Source organism: Stegodyphus dumicola, chromosome 5 (genome assembly GCF_044657685.1).
Source record: "Stegodyphus dumicola isolate Sdum_Otavi_A_Nest chromosome 5, ASM4465768v1".
NCBI lineage: Eukaryota > Metazoa > Arthropoda > Arachnida > Araneae > Eresidae > Stegodyphus > Stegodyphus dumicola.
The window spans coordinates 136,798,677-136,811,531 of NC_140772.1; the positions used below are offsets into that span (position 1 = coordinate 136,798,677).

Genomic DNA, 12,855 nt, shown 5'->3' on the forward strand with positions numbered 1-12,855 from the left:
AAAATAAGAGAATGTGAGTGGTTGTCTGTTAATTTAAAAAAAGGTTTATGACGTGTAAACAGCATTATTTATGTTATTGATTATTATTTCAGTAATGTCATTTACATTTTTCATGTAATTACATTTTGGTTTTCCTTGCAGTATGGAAATTCTAGATGTTTGAGAATTTAAGTCAATTAATAGTTTTAACTGTTTCGAAATATAAAGCAAAGCTGATATGTAGAAAAAGGCAATCAAAACTATGAGGTGAAAATAAGATTAACTTGTGAGTGAAAAATGGGTAATCATTATTTATTCTCAGAGAATAAATAAACTTAGTAAAACTGCTAAAGAGATGCATTAAATACTTTACCAAAATATATTTACAAAACAATTTGAATATGATAATGAGTATATAAATGAGGAGCCAATCTTATTCGTCATTATATATTGTCACATCAAACAAAACCTGCTTTTTAAGTGTGTATTAAAACAACAACAAAAAGAAAATGTAATTTTCATTCAGTTTATGGATATTTCTTATGTAAATTTTTTTATACATGCTAAATTAGGCAAAAGTTTACAATTGGGTGCCCCTTGTTTATTGGCGAGGCACAGCTTTAGTATTAGTCCTTTTTGGCGAGAAATTTGTTTGGCGACATTTTGGAGCGATAAATGAAAAATTATGATAATCTTAGTAACCCTAAATACTGACCTTCAAACATGCCGCCTTTTCTGTCCACGTAACTTTAACGAATTTGATAGGTATCACAGCTTTGATGGCAGGAGGGATAAATTGTGTGTTTTTCTTAAAGTTACTTTTGTGTTAGGAAAGCACAACATTTAAAATATTTTAAAAAAGATAAATTTGATAGTTAAAACTGATGCTTTTAATATTACATCACATGAGTCTTGACATTTTTTCATATGTCAACTCTGCATATTATAAACTCCATCCCCCAAGAAAAAAAAACACATTTTCAGTAGCATGAAGTAAACTCTTTGTGTTTCCTTTGCTAAGGAGATCAAAATTACCATGGTCTAAAAATACTTATTTACCTCATATTAGAACTATAGGGATGTGTAATTGCATAAATTCATAGGTTCAAATCAGGACCAAAATCAGGTTTCATTATTGCTTTTATAACATTTTCATAATTTGTCTGACTATATTAAATATAATGTTGCTTAGATTATGGAATATATTGCTTATAATTTAGAGTTCTCAAATTTTGTAAATCTTACAACCTAACAGCTGTATATGAATAACCTTCACTGAGTATTATTACTTTTATTAATAGTATGTTGACATAACAGTCGACTTTTTATTTTAAATTTTATGCAAATTTTCTACATTACTTAAACATTTTATCTAACAGAAATCTGAATTTTTTGTAATAAAAACTTTATAATAAAAGTAAGAGTACAATTTATATATAAAACTTTGACTACATGGCAAGCACTTAGACACTGATTTCAATGTCTTTAAATGTTATTATCATAAAATTTAGATATATTCTTATTAAGTTAAGATATACTTTTATTCTATTATAAAGTTTAGATGTACAGAACAGAAGGCACACTTTGTGCTTACGACTCAGTTAACCACTTGTGGCAAGATAACTTATGATAACAATTAAGTTCAAATGTAAAATTTAAATTCAAATAAATTTGTAGCCCAAAGGCTGCACAAATCAATTTAATGCAAAGTTGGTTAAAAACTTAACTGGCATGGAATTCAACTATCAGCAATTATAATGCAAGGCTGAAGACTACAAATCTTTTCTTATCTAGCAACCTATTAATGTGGCCTCAAAAGGCAAAACACGGTTTGTTTTACAAAATAAAAACTTCATTTGGATTCTGGTGAGAAAACAGATGGAGGAAATTGAAAGTAAAGATCCCAAGCAAAAAATAACTCTGGTTACAAAATAAAGGAACGTTACAATATACTTTGTTCCCTGATTAATTATTCAGTACATGAAATAGTGTAATGCATTTTTGTTTGCATCACATACAAATTATTTAGTTTATTTAAATGCTTTCCAAAACTGACAGGATTTTGCAAACATATTGACCATATTTTTCGACCTATAGATGCAACACTTCTTCTCTTCAGAAGTAAGATTTAAAATTAAGAAATAAGAAAATAAGAGAGAATTATGAATAGAAAATAAATACATATGCTGGCTAGCAGAAGAAGGATGCCTTCATAAAGTACTTTTGAGAGAAACTGGCTCAGATTCACATTACATTTACGGAAAACTACTAAAACTCCCATATAGCCAGCCTGAACTACCACTGTTCAGTGGCTATCACTCCACCACTAGTGGATTCCAATGACTGTTCGAATTTTTCACAGAAATCATAATTTACGATGATTGTTGTATTATTACCATTGGTACAAAATTTACTCATGATAATTTAATTTTAGCTTTTAAATTATAATCATAAATTACTTGTAATAAATTGAGGGATTAAAAAATACACACTTCTTAATATTTTTACCATTTACAATATTTAATCATAAAAAATATTTCTAACACTGGTACAAAACTTGCCCATTATAATTGAATTTGATTTCCTTCACTTTGAAATATTTTTTTATTTTCTTTTAATAACAGAATCTAAGAAACTAAAGTAACATATCCTAGTTTGAAATGCATTTATTAACCTTTTGTAAATTTCATTATTCATAAACATAAAAATTAACCTTTTGTAAATTTAAAATATTAGCTAAGTACTAATATAATAAAATATAAATATGAACTAACTACTTAAAATATTAATGTTTAATACATTATATTTTGTAATTAAAAATATTAACATTTTGTAAATTTCATTACTCATAACATAATAATTGTCATAAATTCATTTACAGTAGTGTTTCAAGAATTTATCATTACAGTACTAGAAATATTGAAAATTAGAGAAAGACTGTTTATTCTGATTAAGAGCTTATTTTTTAGGATTGTTATTTAGTCTATATCGGGTTTTGTTGACAATCCGCCATTTTTTCCCGATCTTCAAAACCGGGTCTACCTTGGCGACCGAAGTTTGTCGCCAAATAAAAAATCGCCAAAAGGACCAATACTAAAGCTGTTCCGGCGATTCTTTCTTGACGCCAAGATCAGCACCAGGAAGTCACAATTTCAAGAAGAAATCTAGTTATCAAACATATCATATAATGATCCAAAATTTAATTCTAAACAAAAATTCAAACTTCTGTTATCAGATATATTTATGACCTATTTGAGCAGGACTTTATTCATAATGGAACACAATCTATTAATACGTGTGGAAAAGCACAGTATATGAAATAAGTACTTAAAGGAAGTAGTTAGAGTTTTTAGAATGATTTTTGTTAAATACAAGGGTCAATTGTAAGTCTTTAAAAATTTTAATAAAATATATCTTCCTTAATTCTCGCAGAAGGTAAGCTACATGGAAATCAGAAATCAACAGCAATATTCAACTATTGAAATAAAATGCATTTTAACATGGAATACACAAAAGAGAGCATTAATTATAGAGCAACTATGATTTTTGATTAAGAAGATACCTTAAAAAAGGTAAAAATCTCTCATGTTTAAGATAATAGTTCAGAAAAAAAACTCTGTACACAGAAAAGAAATAATGAACAGATTTAATATTAATAATACAATAAACCAGGTCAAAGGTTATTTTGAACAGATTCAAAAATCAGATAATTCACTTTGCGAACTAAATTTTTCAGCTAACAGAAATGTACCAAAGTGATGCAATATAAAAAAATTCACGAGTTTTTAGCAATCTTCCCCCCCCCCCAATGAATTTGATTAAACAGTAAATTTAACTGTCTGTTACAGTTTTTGGTATTTTTCTTTTAATTCTACTGAACTGCCTGAATTTTCATTGTGTCACATTCTTAAGTTTTGTTCATGTATAAAAACTTTACTTTTAAATCTTAGAAAAGAAAAGCATGTATTCTATGAGTATTTTTTTAAATTAAAAGTAGCACAAGAATAAATAACAGTTACGAAATTTTTTCTTTATATAACACACAACTCCATATGGAAAACAAATGTTTCTTGCCTTTCTAAAAATGGAACATCAGTGGAATACAAATAAATCCTGAATTTTTAAAATACTGCTGATAGAAGCTAAACAAGTAAAAACTTTTTCAACCATATTAAAAAATACAGTTTGCACTTATTATGTAAGAATAATTAAATTTTGTTGATGGCTACAACATTTGCTGTACTTGGTGATAAAAAAAAAATCTTTCGTTACAGAAGACTTAAGACTGACTAATGGAAGACTGTTGTGTAGTTTCGTGGAAATCAATTTTTGTATACTTATGTCCAAAAGGTAGTGGCTTCTCATGCTCAGTCACACGAAACAGCCTTCTTAAGGCATCATATGCAGCCATTTCTTCAGCAATAGCTAGAGTTTCACCCGGACCTCTACCTAAAAATTCTTTATTAGAATAGAGTCCAACATGATATATGGCTTCAAGGGTATTTCGACCAGATTCAAAAATCAGACGCGATTCACTGGGTTCACAACCATTATTTCGCAGAATAGAATTTAGTAAATTTAGTGGATCTTCTAAGTCCCAAATTTCAAACACATCCTTTGCAATTAATTGAGGGCAAATGAAATCAAGAACAAAGTTTTCAGCTCGCGCCACTCCATCCTCTAAAGCTATGGCTCCAATAATAGCTTTTAAAGTATCAGCTAATGTAGATTTTGAAGGAGGGTATTCTGCACAAAATATTAACTCTGATGTTCCAATGTTAAATGAAATATGGGATAATACTTCATCAGATAAAAGATAATTATGCAAAGCACATAAACCTTCTTCGGGTAAGAACTGAAAGCAATGCCTAAGATATTTTTTGAGGTAATTACTCGTTGTTTCATATCCTAATGAAATAAGAGCAGAGTTCGATTTGATGTCAAGTTGCACGTCTTGCAGAGGCATATCCAGTTTCTTCCGTTTTTCGTTTTCAAGCTGTATATAAGAATCGTGAATAAAAGCACATCTTAAAGTATTTTCTGTTATGTTTTCATGTAAACGTTGGACGAAACCATATAATTCAGCTTCATAATTCCAATTAAACCATTCATTTCTCCGTCGCACACGATCCGGACCGGCAATCTTACGCCTTAATTTCATGCATTTTAAAAACCTCGCATAACCTTTTCCGTACGATCTTTTCTGTTGTATGTTCACCCCAATAACTGATGGTAAAAGGGTATTTTTTATTATAAAGTGATGGTTAACACGGCAAAAAGTTTGACTATTTAACAACACTCTGCAGAACGCCATCTTGTTATTCAAAGTAGTAGTACTTCTCGGTATCAGATTGATTCCCGATGATTGATTAAGAATTAAAGTTACTTTAGACACTTTTAATGTCATAGATTAAATTGGATCTTCATAGATTAAAATATCTTGAATTATCATTATTTATATTATCATTATAAATATTGAAAAATATCCTGAAATTAATTATTTTATGTCTAAAATATGCTAAGTAGTCGTAATTATAAGATCATGATGCTTTTTTTTTTGCATATGTCTTACTCTTTTATACGACTTAAAAAAATTATTATAATGCGCTGTGAAATTTTTTAACTCTCAAGTTAAATTACCCTTTTCCTACCTGTGCCGATTTTGCAAACATACTTAATTCCCCCCTCCCCACGTGCAAAAAGACTTAGCGAGTTCTTTGTGTTCTTTTTCTGTGTTTGTGTGTCTGTCCGTATGAATATTTTGCATTTTTTTCTGAAGTTGTGTGTGAGAGTATGTGGTATTTATAACTTGTGAATATTTTCCGAAATTTACCTCTTTTCCACGTCAAATTTTTCAGTATTTGACCTTTCTATTTAGTGTTGAGATACTGTATTTTTTAATATGGTTGAGATGTTATAAATTTAGTTTCTTTTTAATGAAATCTATATCATTGTTAGTTTATAATTAACCACACAGTAAAAAAATGAGGAATTTTGAAATACAAATTATATTGCATGCACAGTATGAATCTTAAGATTATGTATTTTCTATCATTGCTTTTTTAATTTTCAGAATGAAGTCAGAATTTGTGAATAATACAGAGAAGAAATGTGTGAGCGTTGTTGTCTTAGGAGATTTTGGAAGAAGTCCTCGAATGCAATATCATACTCTGTCGTTATCCAAAAACAATTTTCGGGTAGAAGTGGTAGCTTACAAAGGTATTTAAGTTTTTATGAGTTTGACTTTTTCCCATTGTAATTATTTAGTAAATAGTTATCTAACAAATTGAAATTTTATGTTTAGGAGCAGAACCCCATAAAAGAATTATAAATGATCAGAATGTTAGTTTTCATTATATGAAAAATATACCACAATGGATTGAATGTAAGTAAATTATTTTTAATGTATTCTTTCAACAGTGTCGTTAATAACATAACTCATCATAGAATTAATGTAATATTTATTTTTTTAACTAATCATTTTGAACTGAAAGTACTGTTTCCAGTGGTAATTTTAAAAAAATTAAAAAAAAAGAAATCTAAAAACTTTAAGATTTTATATTATACCCAAAGGGCCATTTTTTTAACATTTTGTGTGCTACCTTTATTTATTAATATCATGTTCTTCACACTTAAACCATAAAATTCAGTTCAACAGGAATATCACAAAGGGATTTAAAAAGAACATATCTTTAGAATTTCCAATACAGAGTCTCGCGTGCTGGAGATAAAAATGTTGGTAAAAGTATAGTTTAGGGTACCGCTTGGTGATTTTTGGCGGTACATGGATACCGATTTTGTGCAGTTCTTTGACTCGTTATTTGGGCTTGTGAAGCGGTGATTTTTGCGCCAAAAATCGCCGCTACACAAAGCCAAAATAACAAAACAAACAATTGCACAAACTTGGTATCCATGTACACATCGACTTATTTTTACTTAAAAAAAAAACCCCGAATTGCACAAAAATGGCATTGGGCACTCCTTTGACTTTATCCATGTACACGTCGACCTATTTTCACTTAAAAAAAAATCCCCGAATTGCACAAAAATGTCATTGCGCAACTTTATCAATGTACGCATCGACCTATTTTCACATTAAAAAAAATCACAGAATTGCACAAACTTGCATTGCGCCCTCTCTTTACTTTGTCCATGTACACAACAATATATTTTCTTTTAAAAAAGTCAAACCAGGTACTCTTTCTGATCGAATGCTTCACATAGTGACCATCTGAACCTCTCTTCCTATAAACTCATTCAAATCCATCTAAACGGTTTTAACACACACCACAAAAACGCTTACAAAACATCCCGTGATTCAAAATTTCTCAGAATCATGCACCCGATTACATCACAATAGGGTTTCCATAACTTTCAACTACTCAGGCTACCATAATTGAAACGACAACTTGGCGATAAATCAAACAACAACTTCGCCATAATACAAGAGGTACCTTAAAGTCTATTCTACCCAAAATGTTTTTTTTCCCGTATAGTGTTGCCATTGCTCACTTTGAAATTTTAGAGTTCGGTAATCAAAAAGTTGTTAAAGTTTTACAAAAGTGATCTAGATAATAAATCAAATTCCAAATTTGGACTTCCAGACACCTGCATTTGAGTGGAGGACTATGTTATTCAGAATTTGATGTCTCATGTTACTGTTGTTTTTTTCAGTGTTACTCATACCTACATTCATGCAGATTGTTCATTATTTAATTTCTTTAAATATAATGCAGGGCTCTAATATTTGGTGGCAACAATGGGAAAAGTGAAACGCTTTTTATAGTGAACAAACACAAAATGCCAAAACGGAATTAATAGCTCTTCTGTGTAAATTGCCCGTTTGGGCTAGTATGATTAAATATGGAACTGAACTTCAGTAAACTGAAACTAAAAGGAGCAGAAGGAAATTTCATTTAGTTGCAAATTTAATTTATTAAGGGTAGTTACCATTAATTTTCTGTTCTGCATTTTATCATTCAGGTTGACTTGAAACTAAAAGGAGCAGAACAAAATTTCAAGTAGTTGAAAATTTAATTAATTAAACCTTTGACGCACGCGATATTATTTTTATAATTTTTTAACTAAAAACTCTAGAAATTGAATATTATGATCCTAGAGACAAATAATATATGAATAAAAAAAAATCTGCTCTTGCCCATTGTTTTGTGGGTTGTGGTCGCACTGTGAAATCACCGCGCGTCTAGGACTTTGAAACTTACCTAGGTAGTAGGAAAAAAAAAAACTTACCGTTTTCTGTCGCGTTTCCAATAAATGACGAAATTTACGAATTTTTTAAAACAAATGCATGTAAGAATTGCATAATATACATATTTTACATTATTTTACAAACTAAATCGTCAGAAAAAATTTAAAAATAAACATTTATGTAATTTTTCTATAGCAGTGAAAGTATAAGTACCTACATAATAAGGACGTTTGGCTTCATGGATTAAAAAAACTCAGTAAAATAAGGATAAAAAAAGAGACTCAGTTTTTTTTTTTTTTTTTTTTTTTTTTTTTTTTTTAAATTTCAAAGAACAAATATTTTTTGTGACACTGTTCAAAGCATGTTTTGTCTCTTTCTTACTTGCATAGACCCACATTGCATGTTTCGCATATGTATCTTCAATGATGTTTCTTCCTTGTGCTACAAAATGTACACTGATTGGATCTAAATTTCCCCGGTTTATGTCCAGCGTTATTTAGTTTCTTTTCATCTGGCACATGACATTTGTGTTTTTTTTATGTTAATGAGGGGGAGGGCTTGGTTTTTTTGTCTTTGGTACGGATCATTCGTTTCCCATTCATACTTATTTTATTCATATTTCGTCTCAAAATATTTAGAAAATATTTTTTATTTAAATAAAATTTTATGCGATTTCTATTTTTAATTACAGCAAAGTATATTTACATTAAATTTAAACCACAGGAAATAATTTATAAAATTACAATACTAGCTTGGGGAGCAAGTGTGTTGAGGTCAGAGAAAAGTTTCTGGAAAAAAAAAACCTTTTTACTGTGCAGGTGTGTGTATTGTTTAGTAATAAAATAACTCTGTGATTTCAAAACCCCTTATCTAATAACCCGGGTAAAAATAAACATTCCTATTTGAGAAGCAATCAAACACCATTGTAAACAGCAGTGGTTTCAAGGCATGACCACCAAGTCTCTAGAGCATTGTGACACAATGCTGTAGTGGGGCAGTGGTCATGCCCTGAAACCACAAAGCAAATGCCATACATATAGAGGGTTTTTTATATATGCAGTTTAATTATTGCTATTATTTATTGTTTATGATAGAAATCATGATGTGCGATGAATAACTTTTGAAATTTAAAGTTGTTTATATTAATAAAAGGAAGTTATTTTGTCTCATTGAAAACGAATTTTAAAAGGCATCCGATTTGAAGTAGTAAGACCTAAAACATGTATGATTCTGTAGTCATTTTGTGTTATTTAGAGATCAAAGATCAGTAATAAATTTATTTTCACTCATAAATTTCCGAAGAAAGAGGAGAAAAAATTCGAAAATTGGTGGTTTCAGGCCGCGCGTCAAAGGGTTAAAGAGAAGTTGTCATTACTTCTGTAATCTGCATTTTATCATTCTCTTTTCAAAGTTCTGTTATATACTGTACTAAAAATGTGTTATAATCTAACTAGATGACTGAAACAATTTCTGCTTTTTGATTTTAAGCTGAATAAATTAATTTATAGCATGTTTAAGCTTATTTTCAGAGGGTACACAATTGTTTCATGTAATTTTAATTATGCATCTTTTAGGCTTACCACTTGTTAAAAGTTGTTAAAGCTGCTGAATATTGGCATTTCAACCCATGTTCGAAGGAGGCAAATGGGCTGTTTTTCTTGGTTTCCCATATAGGTGTGGTTTAGTTTACTATGGTGAAGCACACTAGGGCTGTCTGCCTAAGGGGAGGAATACCTTTTTGGAGAACTTTCTAAGGGAAACTGGCTTGTATATTTGTTTGAACATTCACCTGGATTCAAACCGTTGTCGGAAATACTAGTAATCAGCGATTTAACCATTCGGCCGCTGGTGGGTGGTCTTTATATACTTTTCTGAAGGCACCTTTTTCCTTAAACAGATAGCTCTTGTGTGGATTGCCATATTCATGTGGCCTTTCCTTTAGACCAGGGGTTTTCAACCAGGTCAAAATGTACTCAGCCTTTTATTTACCTGCTAAGTGTTTAGTTTATGAATACAAAAAATACTTTTATTCAAATTTTGGTATTTATTAACATTTTCTGTGCATTTTTTTGTTTAATTTATGAAATATATTAAAAAATAGAAATTTAAAGAAATGCGTAATATGTATTTTTCCAAGTTTTGGAAAGGAGGGAAGAAAATGATTATTTAATAATGGTGAAAAAAGAGTGCTGCAAACACTGCTCGTGTGTGATTTGTCATATTCAAATAATTAGTCAATGAAATTAATTGCCCATTTTCTGGTTTGGAAGACATTTGTACAGTCAAAAGTCTTAAATCCGGACTCATCGGGACTTCGGTGATTCCAGATTATCGATTTTTCCGGATTATAGATCATCAGTTTAAATCTGGTAAGATGGCATGCAGAAATTATAAAATTAAAAATATGAAACCGTAATTTATAAAATAATGAGCAATTATGATTTAAAGGGTATCAAAATTTACAAAAAAAAAAGGCTTAATATTTATTTGTTTACTTTATTAAACATTTCTTTCAACATGCGCATGCGTAAAGCATACATTATGCATAGCCGAAATTAGAAAATTACAACCAGAAAACTATTTGATTTGTATTCATGATATTTATAATGATGAGGAATTTGATTTAAATCATATCAAAGACGAGTACATCAAGATGAAATACTACATTTAATAAGGAATTATAAGCCGAATAAAATAAAAACATCTGCCCTGAAGATAACGCGATAGTGCTGACAGATCAACTTCCAGTTCATTGCCCGCCGCGACATTCCCCCCCCACGCAGAGCAGCGTGAAATTGATAAACAGATTTCGGAACGCTTAGATAAACAAAGGATATGCCTTTATCCATTTTTTGGAGCAATTCCACTTTTTGTTTGATGGACATCGAAACATACTTTCGTTTTGTAGATCCTTTGGGAGCTCCAGCATTGGAAATTCTATTTGACATAATCGAAAGTTCAAGCTTACTTTTATAAAATTGCTCTTACAGTCTGCAAAAAATAATAAGCCGGATCCAATTCGAAGATTAAGGAACAACGCAATCATCAACATTAACTGAAATAGATAATTAAATAATTTTAGCTTATACCATCCGTAATACATCAAAACGCGCACGCGAAAACATATTCTGCGCTTTTGCACACGCATATGCGCAGTCGTAAAGGTCTTATGCGCACGCGTAAACGCCTATGCGCATGTGTCAACGCGGCGCATTCGCAGAAAGTTTGTAGCTTTGAGGTCCAGGTTATAGATCATTCCGGATTATGGGTGTCCAAATTAACGCCTTTTGACTGTATAATAAAACTTTCAAAAAAGTTATGAATAATAGGTTTTATTGTTATGTGTACCATGCATTTAAGTGCTGTTTAGCTGGTTAGGAATACTTTTGCTATTTGTTAAATGCAGGTAAATTTCAAACACAGATATGCAGGCAGACTGTTCTATCATTTGAAATTAAAGTTTGCAAATAACTTGTTATTGGAGAAATTCATTTGGAAAAAGGACTGGCTGCAGAAAGTAGTAGAGTGCATATTTAAGTATTTTCAGAGGTAGGGAAAAGGCAAAAAGTAGTTTTAATGTGTAGATGAAAATCAAAAATTTAGAGCTTTGCTAAAAAGCTCTCTCTTCCTCCTCCCCCAATTCATGAAGCTGAATTCGCTAAATTTACTGTAATGCTTGAATTGAAATATTTGAGCAAAAAAATTTTTGGGGATATTTGTCACCAAAATTTAAGTCAATTGCAGTGGTTTTAACAAAATATCTTAAAATGTAATATGTTTCGGTTCCCTGAATTAATTTAAAATTTTGCTCATTGTTTCACATCTAATATTTAAATAAGGATAATGTATTGAATATCTAGATATATTTCAATTACAAATTTATGGGATTATTTGATTTTAGTAACAACGTCGAAGAATTCACTCATTATTATTATTTTTTTAAACTAAATTGATTGAATATTTACAAAGGGAAATCACTCATATATTTAATAAGAGCATGTTGTTATTTGGAATAAATAACTAAAATGATCATAGTACAAGAGTATTTTGTTGAACAGTATTATTATTTTGGATATTTTATGATTTAATAATGTTTTCTGTTATACCGTTGGTGATCATAAAATTGAGTTACTAACTCATAGTTTTATGATCATCAAAAAAAAAAAAAAAAAAAGTGTGTATACTGCATGGCATGGAGTCAAAAATGCTAAAGCTATAAAATATATCACAAAGATTTTCAAGAAGGATCAGTATGCACTTTGAAGCATTGAAATGATTTTCTGTATTTTTCATGTTTTATCACTTAATAAATAAACGAATTATCACAAAATTTTGATCATTTCTACATCACATAGATCAGAAAATAATCTTCTAAATAAATTTATTCTGAATCTGATATTATTTACAGTTATTTAAAATTTATTAGCTTTCTTTTGATAATTACGTTTTGAAAATATTTAAAATTTAGATATCTTCTGTTCCATTTTATTTTTTCCTGCCCCATTCGTTGATTGTTCTATTATGGAACATGCATATTCAACAATTATTTTTCAACGTGACATTTTAAATTCTCACACCGAAAAGCTAAGAATTTCACATTTAAATGTGAAGAATGACATTCAGACTTTACAGAATGTTTTAAAATATTCACAGGTTGTAAAACCAAC

The 12,855-nt window shown here is 29.9% G+C and overlaps 2 protein-coding genes across 5 annotated transcripts in view; one reads left to right on the plus strand and one right to left on the minus strand.

Annotated features, from left to right (window-relative positions):
* Nucleotides 1-412: 412 nt before the first annotated feature.
* mRpL44 (mitochondrial ribosomal protein L44) lies at nt 413-5,311 on the minus strand. Its single transcript, XM_035359993.2, has one exon. The coding sequence runs from the start codon at nt 5,291-5,293 to the stop codon at nt 4,259-4,261; it is 1,035 nt and encodes a 344-aa protein (XP_035215884.1). The 5' UTR covers nt 5,294-5,311; the 3' UTR covers nt 413-4,258.
* Nucleotides 5,312-5,652: 341 nt separating this feature from the next.
* Alg1 (ALG1, chitobiosyldiphosphodolichol beta-mannosyltransferase) overlaps nt 5,653-12,855 on the plus strand; it is a 102,977-nt gene continuing 95,774 nt past the window's right edge. For 3 of the 4 annotated variants that reach the window (XR_004758269.2, XM_035359992.2, XM_035359989.2), the window contains exons 1-3: nt 5,653-5,770; nt 6,053-6,198; nt 6,284-6,364. Coding sequence is in view for 3 of the 4 variants with exons in the window: in XM_035359992.2 (XP_035215883.2) it covers nt 6,054-6,198; nt 6,284-6,364 (226 nt within the window). In the remaining variant the exon portion in view is untranslated. The other variant, XM_035359990.2, reaches the window with a different exon arrangement.

What these genes read in the sequence shown, in the direction of transcription:
- mRpL44 (XM_035359993.2), bottom strand. Translation starts at nt 5,293, where the DNA reads ATGGCGTTCTGCAGAGTGTTGTTAAATAGTCAAACTTTTTGCCGTGTT.